We start from the raw sequence: 22,123 nt of genomic DNA, 5'->3' as shown, positions 1-22,123 counted from the left end.
GAGTTTCACTCTACACATACATGTACAAGTATAAATAAAGCCTCAGTGGAGCTAACATATAGTACCAAGAGTTTTAAAAGTATACAAGTATAAAATCCACTGGAAACCTCATGAGAAAGGTTTTTTCCTCCTGCTTGTTAAAGTACATATTCAGCTTCATTTATACTGTGATGTGTATGTGTATGAAACACGGCAGCCTTCTGCAGAGTGTGCTCACCACTCTGAAGTAGCGCTACTATTGAGGTCTCTGCATGGAATTTGGGTCTAACATTAAGACAAGTAGAAAACAGACAGATGGTTTCATATTGACTTATACTTGACATAGCAAGAACTTCCTGTATTACCACGTGTCAATGTCTAGTGCGCTGGGGTCCCTGGGTAAAGGTCACAAAATCACCAGGACACAGGGGATGCAGCGTGCAAACAGCAATTGCCACTGCATGCCGTGCTTTATTGTTAGTGGGTATTTAAAGACCAGCAAGCATAATCTTTGCCAAGATTTGGTCAGAAGACATTCACACAAAAATTTCAACAGATACATTTTTACTTAACCTATGAGACAATGTCTAGGTATATTATTATCTAAACTATTTTAGAGCAAGCTCAAACCACTTCTCCAATCTCAGGAAAATGCTTGACCAGCTGTTCATCTATGCTTAAGCAAGCAGAAGAGCCACTTCCTCAGCTCCCAGGAGTCTGTGACATGTGTTTTGAGATAGGGAGAGAGAACATTTTCCCTCTCCAGCCTGGCATTGCAAGAGCTTTCCTAATCCCAAACTCAGTCCTCAGATAATCCTGAGGATTATCTGTTAAGACCTCGAGTCTTAACAACTTTCACAATCACGTTTTCTCAGAGAAGTACATCATTAAAAATAATAACTTAGCCTGGTGCTGGTGGCTCACGCCTGTAATCCTAGCTGTCCAGGAGACTGAGATTTGAGGATCGTGGTTCAAAGCCACCCCGAGCAGGAAAGACCATGAGAAGCTTATGTCCAATAAACCACTAGAAAACTGGAAATGGCGCTGTGGCTCAAGCTGTAGAGCTCTTGTCTTAAGCTGAAAAGTGCCCAAGCCCAGAGTTCAAGCCCACGACCAACAAAAAAAAATCTTGATCCTGTTTAGTAAAAATTGGCTATGTGAAGGTGAAATATCAGAATGTAAATGTAAAACTCAATTTGGGCATTGAACTTGACTTATTGAGGCTATTTAATTGAGGCTATTTTTGATGAACTGATCTGTGAATTTGTCAAAATATATGAGAAGCAATTTTTTGCAGAGCCTTCAATATGAGGCTGCTGTTTCAGCAGCAGCACTGCTTCCCAGGGAATAGTAAGTAGGTACATTTGCGGAGGACTGTGCACATGGAATTCTCATGGAAACCTGCCTGGATCAAGAAGCAATGTTGTGTGGCTGTTCTGGATCTTGAGTTTGTGAACTGACCCACTGTGTGTGATGTCCTAATAGCTTTTGTTATCCCAGTGGCATACATTTTTTTCTGGCCATTTCACCATGCACCTGATTAGGCATCCTCTGATGCAATCCAGTTGCATCATCCTAAATGGCTTTCATGCAAATAGTTTCTTGTCACAGATGTTGGACCAAATATATCAAAGTTAACTTTATCCCTAGAGACTCACTATTTGTGGTCTTGAAGGAAATCTTAGCAACTGGGTTGAATAAGGGGAATCTGTAAACATGTTTTCCAACTTATGTTTTCCTTCTCAATGCAGGGTCTCAGATGCAGAGCCCCATGGAGGAGTTTTACCCTTTCTGCCTGGGGACTTGCAAGAGCTTTGCAAGAACTGGGGGCTATGTATTCATCTCTGTCAATAAAAAGACACATATACATATATACGAAAATACATGAATGTATATATACCTGAAACTGTTGGCCTCACTGCCAGTCAGGATTTCAGCTTGGCAGATGCTTCAGGAATGTCTCTTTTGACTTTCGTATTCTTTCTCCTTCAGCTTCCGCTCCTTGTCAGGTGCTTGCCTAGCACGAACTGCTTTTCTACAATGAAGAAGCGAGCACACACGAATGGAGATGTGATGATTGCTGGGTTTTTCCCCCTCTACACTTTAGGAACGGATCTCAGTAGCAGTGATGTTTCTGGACAAGAAGAGAATAAGCCGTAAGTAACTCATCAGTTAATTTTTATTTACGGTTTTGTTGTCAGGATAGGCAACTGCTGAGGGAACTCCTGGTTACTGCTGAGTGTACTGTCTCTTTTCTACCCTGAAAAACCATCCTTACTGCACCAGAAACTGCTCAGTTTCATTATTTCATCTTCTATCTACGGTTGAGTAAATTTCTACATGCTGGTAGAAAATGTATCTGGTTTCTTCCATGTAACTCCTGTTTCCTGGGGAAACAGCATTTCACTTTACTCCTGTATTTATTCCATGCCAGATCTCACTGAAGATGATGAAGTGATATTATTACAAACAAATTGAGTCAGTTTCATGGGTTCTGTGCTAAAAGACTAAAGACACATTTCCTTTCCCATAGGCAAATCGTCTCAGACGTTTTGTTTAGGTATCACTTTAATATTGAGGTCTCTGAAACACATTCTTATTGTGGACTGCTGGCTCATGGGGGTAATACTATCTATTCAGGAGGCTGAAAGTTGAGGATCAATGTTTGAAGTCAGCCCAGGCATGGAAACATATGACAGATTTATCTCCATTTAATCAGCCAAACCTGTAAGCGGTGATGTCATTCAAGTGACAGAGTGGTAGTGTTGAGCAAAAAAACTCAAGGACTGTGTCCAGTGTCTGATTTCAGTTCCTTAGAGACATACACACACACATACTCTCTCTCTCTCTTCTCTCTCTCTCTCTTGCTATCTTTCACTTTAGACAAACAGTGACTTTCAAACTAAGCACTATTTCACTATTTCATGTCACATCGAGGTATTAGAAAACATTATCAAAGGTCCCTTATAGGAGAACTTTATCTATATAAGATGAGACCTTCTTTACTTGTGCACATCCATATCATTGGCTATTTGTCTCTATCTAAAGATATCAATAATAAATGGCTGTGAAAGAAAAGGAAAAAGGAAAGAAAAATGATTCTACAACACTCAAAGGAACTCTAGCAGTCAATTTGATACCTACTCCAAGAGGAAATGCTATTGCCTCTATCATGTGTACTCCTCTCCAAATCCTGGTATGAGAAATAAAGCCTGAGAGACCTGCTCACCCATGGGAGCAGAGATGGCAGCAATAGGAATTACTCTCTTCCTTACTATAGAATATATCTGTCCTTATTTTCTATGCCACTAGTATGTTTCATTATCATTTTTTATTCTGTACTTGTCCTAGTCACTAATGGCCTGGGCACTGTCACTGAGCTTCTTTGTTCAAGCTAGCTACACTTCTGGAACTTTCTGGTTATTAATTAGAGATAAGAGGCTGGCTTCAAAACATGATCCCGAAATCTCAGGCTCCTAAGTGCCTAAGACTGTAGGCATGAGGCACCAATTTTTACCTCATTATTTACCCATGGTTAGCTGATTTTCCTTCTCTTCATTTCCCAAAACATGTTTGGCTACTTTTGTTACTTTGCTAATATAGTTTCATAGCTATCTACAGACATAAAGAGAATTACAGTCTGGTTTAGTAAAGTATTATGCATGATATTGACAAGAGATAGTAATATTTATTCATGAAGTATTTATTGTAGATAAGTAGACCACTGCCATTAGATATCAGGCTGTGATATCTGATGTTACCATGAAGTTTCTCACTGGTTCATATTGTAGTTCCACCCTGCATATCATAAAATTAGATTATGGTCACTCACTCTATTTTTAACCAATTTTATACCTTCTCTGATGTCCTTTGTCCTTTCCCATATTTATCATTTCTTCTGTTCATTTTCAGCTTCCTGATGTAGCTAGGAATTCAGGAATGAGGCACTGGTATTTGGCTTGCTTTGCACCCTTGATGGGCTTTCTCTAGAACTCTAGAACTCTGAGCTCACCACTTCTGTCTTTTTGTTGCTTAAGGGGCGATATATGTGCCATGGATTTATCTGCCCAAGTTGTCTTTCACTCAGGATCCATGGGTCTCAAACTCCTGATTGACTAGAATTTCAGGATTGAGCAACCATCACAGGCAATTTTAATTCAGAGCTATCTTCAACCTTTGATTTCTCTACATTATTACCAACAATGCAATTTTGGGGAATTTTTAGAAAAAAATACTTTGTTTATGAATGTGTACAAACCATATTATGATGGGTTCCATTGTGATATTTCCATATACATAGTACATTTGAAATAAAAAAAATACTTCCTTCTTTTGGTTTTTCTACTAAAGAAATTCAGGAATGATTTTCAGAAACTATTTCTGTGTTCCAGACTATCTCTGTGAAGAAATAGCTTGTTTGTTTTGTACAACGGTAGATCCGGGTACAAATGTGCATGAAGGAAAAATAGAAATATAAATTATCCACATGACTACATTTGAAAAGTCATCACCAAATGAGAAAGCCTCTAGTTCCCAAGGCATTATGGAAACATAACTGAGACAGTAATAAGCACTGAAAATATGAACTCATTCTATCACAATAGAACACTTTAAGGCACTAATATGCAGGTGCTTGCCTCACAGAATGTTTTTTTCTACTGTATCTTGCAGATATTTAATTAATTAACAAATTAGCATATATGACATAGCTCCTTCTTAACTTCTGCCACAGAGGAGCAACATTTATATACTATGTATTTCTAACATGTATCTCCAGCTCACACCTCATTAATGAGGTACTATATCTTGATACCATGATTTAAAAATGCATATTCCTTCTGCCCACACTGCCATCTTCCAATTTAACTTAAACTTCTCTGGACCTAAATGTTCAGTTTAATATTTTACATTCCCTCATTGCACACATACATTTTAGCTCAATTGAAACTGCAATTTTTGTCTGGCTTGATGGGTAACTCATTTTATCTTTTAGTTTTACTGTTCTGATTGCTCAAATAGTTTAACTTTTTTTTCAGTAATGGATTTCCCTTTGTAATTTTTAAATTTTAATGTGTCTGCTCATCTGCTTGTTCCTTAACTGCATTTTTCCTACTGGTATTTAAAATTTAGAGTTGTTTTATGCTATGCTATTAATCCTCTGTGATATGAATAGGTACCAGTAATTTCAACCATTCATTTGGATATCCCACTGTTTCATCCATTGTGCTGAAATTTTCAATTTGATGCAACCACAGCTACTTTGTTTTGTAGTGTGGAATATGGGGACTTGTGAATGAAAAGCTTTCTTCCACTCAGTGAAATTTAGAGCTTATTCTTGCTATTATTTTATGAGCAGTTTGACTTCTATTAAAGTTATGTTGTCTCTCAATTTCTCTATTACTTGTAAAGTTCTAATCCCTTATTAATAAGTGATCAACTTGTGAGTTGAAGAAAAGTACAGATTGAAGAATAGGGTCAAATTTCACTGTTGGACAAATGGACACCCAGTTTTACAGTGCCATGCCTTTCTTAGGGTCCCATTCCCAGGCCAGACATTTTTTTGTGAACCTCTCAAATAATCAGGTAACTGTATTTGATTACAACTATTTCTGGGCCTTATATTTCATTGATATATTGTCGGTTTTCAACACAGTAATTTTTCTGCTACTTGTCTCAGTATAAAATAAACATAGTGATACTGCAGTATTGTTCTTGTGCCTTAAGATAGGTCTAGATAATTGACAATTTCCTTTTTCATAAAATTTAGTCTTGACTCTTCTGTTTCTGCGATGGAAATGATAGGAAATGGGATGAAGGTTGTACTAAAACTGTAGATGGTTTTCTGTAGCATGACTTTTTTTTTAACCATACTGATTCAGCTCACCCAGAATCCTGGGAGATATGTGTCTATATGGGTGATTGTGGTTATTTCTGCTATGATTGTTCATGACTTTTACTTCAGTCTTGTCAACGTTTTGTTTTTGTACAAGCTGATTTCGATTCATTGCTTATTGCTACTATTTTTATTCTCTATTTATTTTTCTGTTTGATTTTATTCCTTGTACTAATTTGGGGGTTAGATATCTAGTTCCTTGAGTTGCAGGATAAATTGTTCTTCCACAATATTCTCTCTTGATTTAAGCAGGGTTGTTATATTCTTTTCTTTCATCCATTTTCTATATCCATAGATTTATTGTAAGCTCTTGTTATTTTCATTTGTTCTAAGGATCATTTTATTTCTTGTATTTTGTCTTAAAAAATAGTTCACTTGGTGATTTTATTGTTATTAATGGTCCAAATAGAGAGTTTAGTCCATAAAGAGAGTTCATTTGAACTCCCAATTTGTTACCAAGTGAGACAATTTATTTAAAACTGCATTATGATTGAGTGGTTACCATTGAGAAAAATTATTAGGATACTTCAACATACAAAATGAAGAACTCATTAGTTTAAATTTCTGCCAACAGGTCTTGTGAGCTCTTTAAAACTAGTGCTAAGTTGTCATGGTGATAGCAAAAGTTAATAGTGGGTTGGATGAGAATTCTGACCTTGCTCTAGAAAGCAGTTAACAGTTACTCTGCCACAGAATTGAACCTAAATTTTAGAGTTTTACATATACATGTACATACACACATATAGTTTTTAATATTATGAACCTAAAGATGAAGAATCTCTTTGGTCTTTCTGAAAATGGTGACTTGTATTTTGCTCACCACCTTGAATACTTTGGCACTAATTATTTGAGTATTAGTATTTGTAGTATTTTTTTGGATGAGGATAGAGTTTTCTCTCAGTCTTTGAAGGACTTACTTATTCTAATGTTTCATCATGTAATAAAATACAAGTTTTAATTCTATTTTCTTCCTTTTAAAATCCTGAAATTTCTATACAAGCACTATAAACATGTTTATGATTGAATAATTATTTTCTTTCTTCTACTTACTCTGATCTTGTCTTATATAAAAATAAAAAAACTCATAAAACAGGAAAAAAAAAACAGTTCACTTGGGCTGGGAAGCTGGTTCAGTGGTAGAGCGCTTGCCTCGAATTATGAGGCCCTGGGTTCAATTCCTCTACACCACATAAGCAGAAAAACAGCCGGAAGTGGTTCTGTGGCTCAAGTGGTAGGCCACTAGCCTTGAGCTGAAGAGCTGAAGAGCTGAAGGACAGCGTCCAGGCCAGAGTTCAGCCCCCATGACCAAAAAACATAAAGTTCACTTTATCACACATTAATCTTTAGTTAATTACATTTAATACTTTAATTATTATTTAAGTATTTTATAATTGTTGGAAAATAAAGTCCTTTGGTTTTATGTTTGGGCATATTTTGCTTGTTAAATTCTCACATTACTGTATGACCTGCACGTGTGTTAAATATATTTTCAATAAATTAAAACTTGGCAGTGTTTAATCCTGGCATATCATCTCTTCTGGAGAATGATCTACTGATCATTCAATATTATTCAATAGAGGTTGGCTGAAATATTCTTTTGGTGTATATGGTGCTCATTTTACCAAGGGTGAAATTTAATTCTCATGCCTCCCTAATTTTGCCTGGAAGATGTCTCCATGAAATCTTCAGCTCTTGTTGTATTGAGGACTAACTCATAGTCTGATTTTATAGCTTAGTGCTCTGGTAGTGTAAAATAAACACTTAGGATTATTTCATATTGCTAATTCGATCTCTTTATCATGATGTAAGATTTTTGTCACTTTTTGATTCTTTCATTGAAGTCTATCTTACGTGTTGTGTTATAGATACTGCTGTTTTTTATTTCATTTGCATGGACTGCCTTATTACACTTCTTTTTTTTTCAATTTTTAATTGTTATAGTAAAGGTGATATACAGAGGGACTACAGTTACCTAAGTCAGTTAATGAGTACATTTCTTTTTGAATAGTGCCACCTCTTTCCTCATTTTCTCTCAGTTCCCTAACATCCCCTCCACAATAAGTTGTATATTTGTTTCAACCCAGTTTCTGTTTAACTGCTGCAATATTTCCCCCTTCAACTACCATGTCTGTGCTCCCCCTTACACTCAGTAAAATAGATAATCTTACACACAATAATGAAATAAAAAGAGTGACAAAGGAGAAAACAAAGAAACAAAACAAAAAGAAAAATGACAAAAATCTCGTTTCCAATTCTATGGAGTGCATTTTAATAAACTTTTTTAAGATCATATAAATATAGCTATTTAGCATATGTGATCATTTCTTAGATTATCCACATTTGGTCTCACCATGTGAGTGTTTAAAATCCTGTAAAATTTGTCATGTCCAAGTGTAAGTTTTTGTCTTTTACCATCCAGTGTGGATATATATATATATATATATATATATATATATACACATATATATACATATATACATGTATATACATGTATATACATATATATGTATACATATATATTTATACATATACATGCACACATATATACGTATATATACACATATATATGTACATATATATATGTATATATATACATATATGTGTATATAGTGTGTGTGTGTATATATATATATATATATAATAGACTTATTTTATTTATAACAATGAGGTAAACCATGTAAACTATAGTTTGGGTCTGGCTTACTTCACTTAATATTATCTTTGCAAGTATTTCCATTTCTTTATCTAGTTAGCCATACATTCTTTCACATGAAAAAATATAATGATATTTGGTATATATACACCATACTCTCACATTCTCTTAATCCATTCCACCACTGACAGGCATGTAGTTTGAATCCATATCATAGCTATTGTAAACAATGTTTAATAAACCTGATTGGGTTGATAGCTTTCCTGTAACTTCGTTTTTGTTCTACTGGCTGAATGTCTAGGAGTGCAATTCCTGGGTCATAGGGAAGCTTTATGTTTACTCTTTTGAGCAACATTCATACTGCTTCAAGAGTGATTGAACAAGTTTACATTCCCACCAGGAGTGTGGTAGTGCTCCCTTTTTGACACAATTGTTAGTTTTCTTGCTAATGGACATTTTCATAGGGTTGTGGTGGACTCTCGGTAAGTTTTTGATTTGTATCCCTTTTATTCCCAGAAACTTTCAATATCTCTTCATATATTGACTGGCAATTCTTATTTGTTCTTTGGAGAAATCTCTCTTTATGTCTTTAGACCATTGATGAATAGAGTTGTTGTTTCTTTGAGGATTTGTTTATTGAGGGTATTTTTTTAGAATTTTGACCTTTGAGTAGATTTTATGTATGACGTTTTCTAACATCAGACATTAAATCATACATGTTAGAAAGTCTTTCTCCCATTTTCTCAAGTATGTATCTTGATAAGTATGTTCTTGGCCATGCAGAAATATTTTTTGGGCTGAATGCAATTTACCTAGATTTTACCTTGATTTGTTGTGATTCTGGAACTTGACTAAGATGTTTCAATCTGTGATATCCATCACATAACCTTTGTTTCACAATCTCTTCCTGTAATACCTTTAGTGAATCTGGCCTTACATTGAGATCACTGATCCATCTGGAAATGATTCTAGTAGTTTTCTGCTCATGTATACAAAATTCTGCCAGCACCATTCATTGAAGAGGCTTCTTTCTTCCATTTTGTGTTTTGTGTTTCCTTATGAGATAGTAGATAGCTATAGATATGCAGGTTTATTTCTGGGTCTTCTATTCCATTGGTTCTCAGGCCTTTTCATGGGTCACTACCAAATATCTTTTCTTACTAAGGCTTTGTTTCAGAGTTTGAAGATAGATATTGTTATTCCCCTAGTACTGTTCTTGATGTTAAAGACCATTTTTGCTCTTTGTCATGATTTTCCGTCCGTAAAAATTTTCATATTTCTTCTATATCACTCAAGAATGTTGTTGGGATTTCAATGTGCATTGCATTGAATGTGTAGAATAACTGGGCAGTGCTGCCATGTTCACGATGATAATCCTTCCCATTCAGGAGCATCAAAGGTATTCCATTAAGCTTGGCGTCAATGGCTCACACCTGTAATCCTAGCTACTCAGGAGGCTGAGATCTAAGGATCACGAATCAAAGCCAGCCTGGGCAGAAACTCTGTGAGACTCTTATCTCCAATAAACCACTAGAAAACCGGAAGTGGTGCTGTAGCTCAAGCGGTAGAGTGCTTGCCTTGAGCTGAAGAGCGCAGGGACAGTGCCCAAACCCAGAGTTCAAGCCCCACAACCGACGGGGGAAGAAAAAGGTATTCCATTTACTTATAAATGCTTTAATTTTTTCAGACAGTTAAAGTTTTCTTCAGGTTTTGTTCACATCCTTGGTTAAGATAATTCCTGGGTCTTTTCAATTTTTTTGAGTCTATTACAAAAAAGTGGTTTACCTGAATTTAGTCACAAACTTCTCGTTGTTGGCACACCAGAAATCTACTGATTTTAATGGGTTAATTTTGATTCTGTATTTTCGAAAGTTTTGGATTAGTTTGGGGGAAGGAAGCTATAGGTATCTTCCAATACTGGGTTATGCCATCTGTAAACACCTCAATGTAACACAGACATCCTGAAAGTATTGCAGGAGAGAATATGGGAAACACGAGGGCTCTGTGGCAGAAGAGGGGCTTCTTGGGGAAGAAGTTTCTAGTACCAAGTGTTAACTGACACCTCAGCCATGAAGGTTTGGCTGACTAATAACTGCCTTGGTCCCCTGAAAAAAAATTGCAAATAGGGATTGCAAATAGGGAATTTTTCACCACTGAATGTAATGCTGTCTATAATTTTGTGTGTTCTTTTCCTTTTGTGTTCAGATTTGCTAAGGGTCTCTCAATTTTTTAATTTATTCAAAGAACCAGTCTGTTCATTTTTTATGCGTTCTATGGTATTTTCTTCTCTATTTTGTTTACTTCTTGTTTTAATTTATTTGTCGGCCGTAGGGCCTGAACTCTGGGCCTGGGCACTGATGCTCAGCTCTTTAGCTCAAGGCCAGCTCTCCACCACTTGACCCACATGGCCACTACCAGGTTTTTCTACTTATGTGGTGCTGAGGAATCAAACCCAGGATCTCATGCATACAAGGCAAGCACTGTACCACAGAGCAACCTTCCCAGGTTTTAATATTATAGTTTCCATTTAGTGGTTTTGAATTGGTCATGTTCCTTTTGTACAAGAAACTTAATGCTTATCATTAAATTATTAATTTGTGATTTCTACAATTTGTTTCTGTAGGCATTTAGAGGTATAGATTTTCTTCTGACTACTGCCTTCATTGTGTCCAAAAGTAGCTGATTTTTTTTTTTAGTATTCATATCTGTTGCTTCATAAAAACTAGAATCAACCTTCTAATCTTATCAATAACCTTCTGGTCATTCCGCAATATGTTGTTCAGTCACCAGTTTCAAAGGATTTTCTGTAATAGCTTTGCCTGCTGAATTGTAATTTTCTTCCATTATGATCTGTCAGGATATAGGGAATCATGACTTTTTTTGAATTTGCACAGATGTGCCTTTTGAGTTACAGGATGATCTAGTTTGGAGAATGTTATTTGAGTGGCTGAAAAGAATGTATAATCGGATGCTCCTGGGTTAATTATTTGCTAGCTATATGGTAATTCTATTTTATCAATGCAGTTGTTTAGGTATGATGGTCCTATGCAGAATTTTTGCCTGGATGATTCATCCAGCTACGACAGAGAAATGTTGATGTCACCAGCAATTAATGTGTTTGCATCTATTTTTTTAGATAAGTTTTAGATTAATAAGTATTTGTTTAATGAAGTTGGGTGTCCAGTATTTAGTGCATGGATATTTGGAATTGTTATATGCTCTTGGGGGAGAGTTGTATTTATTTTTCTGCAGTGCCCTCCTTTGTTTATTACCATTACTTTTAATTTTAAATCTATTTCATCTGATATTAGTATTGCTACTCCACCCTATTTATGGGAGCATTTGCTTGAAATATATTATTGCAGGCATTCAATTAGAAAATGTTCATTTTTGTTGGCATGATGGGTCTTTTGTGGACAGCACAAACATGGGTCTTGCTATTTGATCCAACTCCCTAATCTGTTCCAATTATTTGGAGATTTAAGGCCATTAATGCTGAGAATTGAGAAGTGATAGGTAACTCCTGACATGTTATCCACCTGCTTGGTGGTTGTGCCTCATCTTTTCCTATAATGTTTAGCTGGCTCTCTAATAAGGAATATTCTTTCCATCACTATGGCATTCTGATTAATCATCTATATGTATTTCCTTAGCTATTTTTCTATTGCTGGATTGGTGAGGACAATTATTTCAGTTATTCTTGTTATGCAATTTTATATTTGTTCACTAGTTATGAAGGAATATTTTGCTGGATACACTGTTTTTGGTTGGTAGATGTTTGCCTATAAACTGTGGCATACATCATTTCAGGCATTCTTCCTTTCACTATCTCATGTGAGAAAGTTGTATTTATTCTGACAGCTTTTCCTTCATAAATAATCAATTATTCCTCTCTAATATCTTCCAGTACCCTTTCCATGGGCAATAGCATGCTCTTTTCTAGTCTGGACTGTTTGGGCTTCTAATACTCTTTGTTACTGAATGTGTCTTTATTTTTGCATGCTCAGAAGTTTTTCTAATAAAATTCCATTAGATATATTTTCTATCTTTTTTATTGCCTGCTCTCCTCCTTCATGAATATGTAATCATAAAGTAGGGCTTTTGGTTCATTCCTAAATTTCTTTTTATTTAGTTGCTTGTTTTATTGTGAATATACTGTACAGAGGGGTTACAATTACATGGACAATGTAATGAATGCATTTCTTATCAAGCATTGTTGCCTCCTCCTTTGTTTCCCCTCACCATTCCTTCCCATCCCCCTGTTCCAGCCCCGCCCCCTCCCACCTGGCTCCCATGAGTTCTTGCATGCTCCTTTACTTTTTTTTCCCCAGTGTCTTATATCTTTTTGCCAGGAGAAGACACTTTCATTTCATCTGTACTATTAGTTTCCTTTTCATCTGCGATATAGATTTACCTTTTTCTTTATAGATGCCATGAATTCTTCTAATAATTCTAGTCTCATAATGCTCAGGAATTGTCCTGTGTACATTTTCTTTCTTTTCATATTTTCATCAACCTGTTCTTAAAGCATTTTAGAACTATATTCTAGGTCCTTCATTGTCTGACCCATAGCCTGGACACTTTCTCTAAGAATTAAACTTGCTTTATTTGCCATTTTTCTTGTATATTCATGGATTATTTCTCTCCATTTTGAATCATTTGTATTTTCATGTTGTTTCCATTGTGTCCTTCTTTGAACAATGTACATTGATTTCATTATATTAATTTTTTATGTTCTCACAACAGATTTAACATTGCACATACATATCACAAAAGAGAAAGGAAAGCATTTTTATCCTCTTTACAACTTTATGTTTTTTCCTTTTCTATATCTCAAGATAAATACACTAGCAAATGTATTAAGTATTAGTGTAATTCCTCATGGTGGATTTTGATGGTGGATTTCAATGTAAAGATTTTTCACAATTCTTTACTCATAACCTACATTGGAGGCTCCTTTCCCCATATTCAGTACCTTAGAGTTGGTTGTCTACCTATGTTTTCATTACATAAATAACAGTTAAATTACCTCACCAGTTATTAAGCTTTTGTTGTGGTTGATATTGCAGGAAGAACTGTTGATTTTGCTGGGTATGTGAGCAAAGCTTGCTATGCAATCTTGATTAAATAATGCTTTCCTTCTCAAAGATGCTATTAAATTGAAGAATTGTTAGTTAGCTCAACCTGCAATATAACCACTTAACAGCCGCTGGGCAACTGAACCAGAAGGCTTTTCACACAGGTCTCCACCTGTTTCACCATATTTACCCAAGATGAAGGCCACAGAATATTTTGTGTCTCATCACAACTTACTCCATTCCTAATGGAAAAATTTTGCATGTATATGGTAGTGGAGATAAAGCAAGCTCTTGGTTTAACTAAGTTTCTGAATGTAATTCATGACAAATTCCTTTCATATATTTACATAACCCTATATTCAAGCACAGACATTGTATTCATATTCCATCCTAATTGGGCATAATATTTTACCATACTTATTAGCAGAAACGCAAGCATTCCTTCCATAAAAGCCATAATTTTGAAATACTCCTGCTGAATTTCTATGCTCATTATGCAGGTTTTCCTTCAAGAACTACCAGTGTGTTTTGGCCTTGGCTTTTGCTATAGAAGAGATCAACAAAAACCCTGATCTTTTACATAACTTAACTCTGGGATTTAGTATCTATGATGTTCAATATGGATCAAGGACATCATTTAAAAATCCCTTCATTTGCCTTTTTGGGAAATATGACTTTCCAAACTATAATTGTATGAGAGACAACCAGTCTATAGCAGTACTTACAGGACCTTCAGGAGCATTATCTTCACAGATTGGGACACTGCTGGACCTCTATAGTTTTCCACAGGTGAGAGTGTGAGGGGTGGGAGAATTTTAGAATGCCTAATTTAGTGCCATCTCAGGTGTTAGAAGAAGACAAAAGGAAGAGATTTGATTTATGGAGGGGAAGGTAAATAACAAAATGCTTAAATAAGGATACAAGTTGACCCATTGTAACAATGAGAAGTATAAGACACTTTGGTGAAAATGAACTTTACAACTTTGGCAGAGAGGAAGGTGGACGGGAGGAGTGTGGGAGGTGGAGACGGAAAGGATGGTAGGGGGAAAACAGAGGAGGAGGTAACAATGCTCAATTGGAAATGTACTCATTACCTTACTCATGTAACTGTACCCCCTATGTACAGTATTTATTTACAATAAAAAGCATATTTTAAAATGTAGAGTAAAAAAAGAGTATGTCCTCAAAGATAATGTGATATTTCTAGTCCTGTTGGTTTCAAAAAGGGGATGAAAACATTATAGACAAAAGGTATTATTTTGGAATTTTAAGCCTTATAATTGATGTCGATTCTTTAAGAAATTAGGAAATGGAAAATGACTTTAAAATGTCAAGATATGTTGAGCATGATGCTGATGGACCACATCTCTAATCCTAGTGACTCAGAAATCATTTCTAATTAATTAGAAAAAGTAATGCAGTAATGTGTGGTTCAAGTGGTAGAGTGCCACTTTGGGGGGGAAAGCCAAGAACTACATAAGGCCCTGAGTTCCTGGCCCTTTACTAACACACACACACACACACACACACACACACACACTCACACACACTCACACATATATATGCAGGCTCATGTGTAAGATACATTGAATGCAATATGTCGGACTTAGAAAGAGAAAGGAGTATATGATCTCTCATATGTAATATTTTGTCTAAATAAGGAAAATGAAATATTAAAAATATCTGGACCACACTCAGATATGTATATATATGCATATATATATATATATATGATCAATCTGACTAAATTATGGTACATATCAGGGTAGAATTGAATGATGTAACCGCTCAGAGAAAGAGACTGTACATAAAAATACCAGGCAACTGAAGCATATCTTCAATGAGGGTTGCTTTTTAGGTGTTCAGGGAATATGGAAGAGGAGAAAGGAGACATGGGTAGTAGAAAATAATATAATATTCAATGTACATATATGTGAAAATGGAACTAGGAAAGTCAGTAATATGTGGGGTGGATATCGATTCCAGGAGTTGATGGAAAGAGTGACCACGATTAAGAGATTTTGTAAAAACCAATTAATACATTGTCAAATAATTTAAAATTTTTAAATTTATTTCTTCCAAAATTAAATGAAAAACCTACCTTCCAACTATTGCACACAGTTATATGATATATATATATATATATATATATATATATATATATCATGACTGGAATTAGGATGGATGGAAATCTTCTCATTTTTGCATCATCCTGTTCTCATTCCCTTTAGCTGACCTCTGGGCCTTTTGATCATGCTCTGAGTGACAATAACATGTTTCCTGGTCTCTATCAAATGGCTCCAAAGGACACTTCAATAGCCAATGGCATGGTCTTATTATTACTTCACTTCAGCTGGAATTGGGTGGGACTGGTAACCTTACAAGATGAGAATGGTTTGTGGATTCTTCCTGCATTCAAAGAAGAGATGGCCAAGAACAGAGTTTGTCTAGCCTTTGAGATATCATTACCAAATTATTCCATGTCGAATATTTTCAAAATTATGGCACATTATAACCAGATAAATAAATCTTCAGCAAATATCTTCATTGTGTATGCTGATAATGAGTTCCTACGACATTTTTTTATATGTGTTGAACAATTTTTAATACAAGGCAAAGTTTTTATTATGAACTCAGAGTGGGATGTAACCATGAGAAAGAGATATTTCATTCTAGGTTCATTCCTTGTACCTCTCGTTTTCTCACACCATCACCCAGATGTTTCTGGATTCACAGATTTTCTCAAATCAGTTAACCCCTGCAAATACCCAGAAGACTTTTTTCTTGCTAGGTTATGGTTTCTCTCTTTTAATTGCTCAGATTCTGTGTCTGACTGTGTACTGTGGGAGAACTGTCCTCACGATGCCTCCTTGGATTGGTTGCCTAGGCATATATTTGACATGAGTATGTCTGGAGACAGTTACAGTGTATACAATGCTGTGTATGCTGTGGCCCAGGCTCTCCATGATATGCTGCTTTATCAAACAGAAACACAAACAATGGGACATAGAATTGGCATAGTGTCTTCCCCTGCACAGGTAAGGCCTTCTGTGTTGTATATCACACATTAGGAAGAAAGTTACTTTTTAGAGAGGTTCTTACTCTATGAAATTAAATAATTTTGGTATTGTCTGAAAACCCAAGATACTATACTTCTTTATTTGTGTGTGAGATTCTCTAGGAATGTTTTTATGTACTCTTCAAGAAAAGCAGCCATGAAAAAGGACATTTCTAAAAATTCGTTTAGTAACAAATAAATCAACATGTTTATAGCTAATATTTTGAAGACTTAAAAATCACCATTGAAATCTGCATTTCTTAAGTAAGTGTAAATGATGACCTCCTGCACATAATTATGCATATTTTTCATAAGAGATCATTTTATTCTATTTTATCTATTAAAATTTTACCAAGCTCATACTACAGATGATCACAAAACTAGTGGATGTAGAAAGCTACAGTAAACAAATGAAAACTTTCTCACTAATGACTATTTACATGAAATTGGTTTCTCTTGAAGAGAGGCCTTCTATTTCCTTTTGAGTGACCAGGACTCCGAAAGAATATTTTTATTCTCTGATAGGTTTTCTTCTATGCAACTCACTAAGTACCTCTACTATTCTTGAATTCGGAATAAAAAATTTAAGGCAATCAAGAGCCTTTCTTGGTTCAGGTTTTCCTTCTTAACTCTGGGATATATTTCACCATATATTTCTCTTTTAGCTGCATCCTTTTCTGAAGAACATCCAGTTTCACAATCCTGCTGGAGATCAAGTGATTTTAGATGAGAAAAAGAAATTGGGGGCAGAGTATGATATTGTGAACATTTGGAATTTTCCCGAAGGTCTTCAACTTGAGATGAAAGTAGGAAAATTTTCTCCACATACTCTTCATGGTCATCAACTGACTTTATCTGAAGATCTAGTAGAGTGGACCATAGGAAATACAGAGGTTGGTTGGATTTAACAGTAATGATTTTAAGGATATATAAGTAAAGAAATTTCACCCTTAAAATTTATACCTGGTTGTGTGCCAGTATCTTACTCCTATAATACTTGGTATTTAGCAGGCTGGGATATGAATATCATGTTTAAAAAACAGTGCTAACAGGAAATGCTTTGAGACTAATCTCAAATTAACCATCAATATAGCTGAAGTGGTGCTGTGGATTAGGCATTAAAGTGTTCACATTAAGCAACAAAGCTCAGATACCCATCCCAGACTCTCATTGTAAGATTTAGTTCTGGCACACACACACACACACACACACACACACACACACACACACACACAAATACACACACACACACATACAAACAGACAGACAGACACATGCATGCACGCACACATAAATATATACCCTATGTGCTTAGTAAAAACCAAGCAGTGGACATTTAAAATATTTCCCACTTAAGAAATTGGAATGACTGATTGTTGGCTATAAAAGGAATAGAATACATTAACAGTACTTGGGTGAGGGTACTCTTGCTTCTAATTATATCTACCCAGGTAGATGACTACCTCAGATCTAAGATGGTAGTTTTGTTTAAAGCTCAACTGGGTAGAATATTCTATGAGACTTTTTTGCTTTTATTATAAAAATAGTATACAGAGGGGTTACAGTTACATGAGTAAGGTAATGAATACATTTCCTATCGAGCATTGTTACATTCTTTGTTTTTCCTCTACTATCCATTCCTTCTCCACCTTCCCAACTCCCCCATCATCCAGCAAGTTGTAAAGTTCATTTTCAACATAGTGTCTTGTACGTTTCGTTGTTACAATGGGTCAAATTGTATACCTATTTGAACATTTTGTTTTTTACCTTCCACTCCCCAAATTAGAAAAATGTACATACAAGACCCAGGTCACCAAAATTATATAACGTGAAAACAGGAACATAACAAAGAAACTAAAAATCATATAGCACATTATAAATACATTAAAAACAATAGCAAGAAAGAAAAAACCACTTGTGTCCCCATCTTTGGGTTCATTTCGCTTAACATCATCTTATATGCTCATATCTCAATTAACAATAAAAAATCTCAAGTGGAGATTCGGCTCAAGTAATAAAATGCTAATCTTCAGCACAAAAACCTCAAGGTCAGTGCCCATACTACGAGTTCAAGTCCCAGGATCATTTCCAAAAAAAGTTAACAGAGTGTTTCTAAAAGTTTATAAGGAATATTAAATTGCATTTTTCTTAGCAAGTTTCTACATTGTGACAAAATATCAGAGCAATCACGTTATATATTTTAAGGGTTTATTTTGCTCCCACTTGTGGAAGTTCCATTCAATGATTACTTGCCTACTGCTTAGGTATCTTTGGTGAGATGAATCAGTGAAAGAGCCTGAGCAAAAAGATTCTCACCTCATGGCCACTGTATAAATGTGACAGTCTTTGTATTCAAATAACCTTAAAAGAGAAGACCTATGCAATATCTTACAGCACACTTTTCAAGCTTCAAAGAAATTTGTTTCTCTTTACTCCTCATCATTCACAATTAGTGGGAAATAACAAATTATGACATGAATTCAAGGAAATTCCATAGCTCTGGACAATAGGACTTACTTTCTCACCATTAATCCACTTTTAAAGGTCTCACACTTCTCAAGAGTTCAATAGGCTAGATAGAGATCAAGCTGATAGAACACTAAGTTGTTTGTGGTATGATGTGGAATCTATACCAACGTTAAATTAACTGACCAGATTTATGTGCATAAAATGCTACATTTAATAATCCTATTCTTTAAAAAAATGAAATTTTTGGAGTGTCAGGTAAAAGTCTGAGCAGTTACTGACACAGATCTGATTTTCTTCAGCCTCCTCACTCTGTCTGCAGTGAAAGTTGTGTTCCAGGATTCAGGAAAACTCCTAAGGAGGAAAAGGCTGCTTGTTGCTATGATTGTACCCCTTGCTCAGAGAATGAGATAGCTAATGGGACAGGTAAGTTCATGACTTAGGGAAAAATTTATATTCTCTAGTAGTGTCCCCAAACCATGCAATGCAAAAGTTGTGTATTAGGATTGCAGCACCAATGTCTTCCATTTTACTCATAAATGAATTGTGACTGTAGAGGTTCTTGCTTCCTGAAAAAGATCACAGGTTGTCAATTATGTATGGAACTAATTTTTTTACTCTCCCATATGAATGTTTGTTCAAGTAATCACTAATGTAAGTTTAATGCCCATCATATTAAGTGCAAAGCTACTTAAAGGACCAGGTCTCCAGTTTTTTTTTTCAAAATTGACTTCAGAAAATAAAGAAAAAAGAGATCTTGCACATCTTTATTTCCTAGTGCCCAGAAATATTGTTGCTGTACAGCAAGTGATGTGATTGTTTTCTGTATAAGAAGCAATCAAAAGGGTTGTGTACAGCATGACTTTAGAGCTTGAAAGTGTGATTTGATTTTATGTTGCCCCATGCATTACAAGCAAGTGGGACAGACAACTTCAAGGAAGGGATATAGGGCTTTTATTTATATTGTCCAGAGACATGGAGGGAAGTACAAACCCTGTGATGCACACTTTTTGATGAAGTGTTTGACTGGTGAACACAAGGCTGAGAAGAGCTATGGCAACATGAAGAGGTCTGGAAAAATTTAGGGATAATAGTAATGGTAAGGAATAATATGTGTTATAGACACGTAAAGATAAAGTTATTGTGAATGTAGATTAGACATAGAGAGATTGTCTAGCATGCATGAAGTCCTGGGTTCAATTCCACAGTATCACAGAAATAGAAAGAGCTAGAAGGGGCACTGTGGCTCAAGTGACAGAGTGCTAGCCTTGAGCAAAGAAAGCTCAGGGACAGTGTGCAGGCCATCAAAGCAAGTCCTAGGACTGGATAAAAGAAGAGAAAGTGGGAAAGTATATGGGAATATGATGAAGATATAATATGATACTGAACATATCTGGTAATACTTGGGAATTTTTGTTCTTATGCTAATAAGTATTGACATGTTATAATTTTCTCTATGTAGGGATTTTCTAATTTGCTTTTAAGTACTGTAAAGATTATTTGAATTCCTCACCAGATGTGGAGCATTGTATGAAGTGCGCAGATCATCAGTATGCCAACACAGAGAGAAACCAGTGCCTCCAAAGAGCTGTAAGTTTCCTGGCTTATGGAGAGCCCTTGGGGATTGCCTTGGCCTGCATGGCTCTATGTTTATGTACACTCACAGCAATTGTTCTTGGAGTCTTTGTGAAACATCAGAACACCCCCATTGTTAAAGCTAATAACCAAGTTCTCAGCTACATCCTGCTCATCTCCCTCTTCTTCTGTTTTCTCTGTTCCTTGCTCTTTATTGGCCGTCCAAACACAGCCACCTGCATTCTACAGCAAACCACATTTGGAGTTGTATTCACAGTAGCTGTTTCTGCTGTCTTAGCCAAAACTGCAACTGTGGTTCTGGCCTTCAAGGTCACCTATCCAGGGAGAAGAATGAGGTGGTTACTGCTATCAGGGGCTCCTAACTTCATCATTCCCATCTGTACTCTGATTCAGGTGACATTCTGTGTACTTTGACTGGGGACTTCACCTCCCTTCATTGACACAGATGTACACTCTGAACATGGCCACATTATCATCCTGTGTAACAAGGGCTCCCTCACTGCTTTCTACTGTGTCTTAGGATACCTGTTTTTTCTGGCCCTGGCCAGCTTCATTGGGGCTTTCCTGGCCAGGAACCTTCCTGACACGTTCAATGAAGCCAAGTTCCTTACCTTCAGCATGCTGGTGTTCTGTAGTATCTGGTTCACTTTCCTGCCTGTCTACCACAGTGCCAAAGGAAAAGTCATGGTGGCTACAGAGGTTTTCTCCATCTTGGCTTCCAGTGCAGGGCTGCTGGGCTGCATTTTTGCTCCCAAGTGCTACATCATATTGTTAAGGCCAGATAGAAATTTTCTGCATGGATTTCGGGACAAAACATGTGCCAGGGGGAATAAACCCTCAGATGAAACTTACATGTATGATTAAATACATAGGAGGTCAATAAATTCTACATTTCTTTTTCCATCAGATATTAGTTTATATTTTTAGAATCAATTTGATGAATAAGTGAGTCTCACTCATTTCTCATGTGATAGTACAGTCACAATTTTTAGCCACCTACATTTTAATTTTGTTCCAATATCTTTGGATTTTCATGCTTACACTGCACTTATCCAATCATCTCCACTATTATATTTTAACTGCTACTTGTTTTTGAATTGTGCTTTCTTAATCATTTGCCTAAAAATTTATTTTATGTTGCTAGTCCTGAGTCTTGATCTTAAAGCCTGGTTACTCTTGCTTAGTTAGTTACTTAGTTAGTTAGTTTATTCATTCATTCATTTCATCAAGGCTAGTGCTTTACACTTGAGCCACAGCTCCTCTTTTGGCTCTGTAATGGTTAACTGGAAATGTTATTCTCTTAATGTTCCTTCCCAGGTTACTTTTAAGCCATGATCACTAGATGTTATCCTGTGCAGCTGAATTAATGGACTTTTTTTACTTTTAAAGTACATTATCTT

The 22,123-nt window shown here is 35.8% G+C and overlaps 1 protein-coding gene across 1 annotated transcript; it reads left to right on the top strand.

The window, feature by feature from the left end:
• Positions 1–1,286: 1,286 nt before the first annotated feature.
• On the top strand, positions 1,287–21,587 carry LOC138835275 (vomeronasal type-2 receptor 116-like). Its single transcript, XM_070033844.1, is given in 9 exon segments — positions 1,287–1,329; positions 1,731–1,813; positions 1,972–2,135; positions 14,104–14,392; positions 15,835–15,997; positions 16,424–16,641; positions 17,327–17,554; positions 19,430–19,553; positions 20,794–21,587. Coding segments are annotated over 9 exon segments (2,106 nt in total).
• The last annotated feature ends 536 nt before the right edge of the window (positions 21,588–22,123 follow it).

The sequence above is a fragment of the Dipodomys merriami genome, unplaced genomic scaffold (assembly GCF_024711535.1).
Source record: "Dipodomys merriami isolate MVZ:Mamm:240054 unplaced genomic scaffold, mDipMer1.0.p SCAF_233, whole genome shotgun sequence".
In the NCBI taxonomy this organism is placed as follows: Eukaryota; Metazoa; Chordata; class Mammalia; order Rodentia; family Heteromyidae; genus Dipodomys; species Dipodomys merriami.
This window is presented reverse-complemented; position numbering and strand designations above follow the sequence as displayed.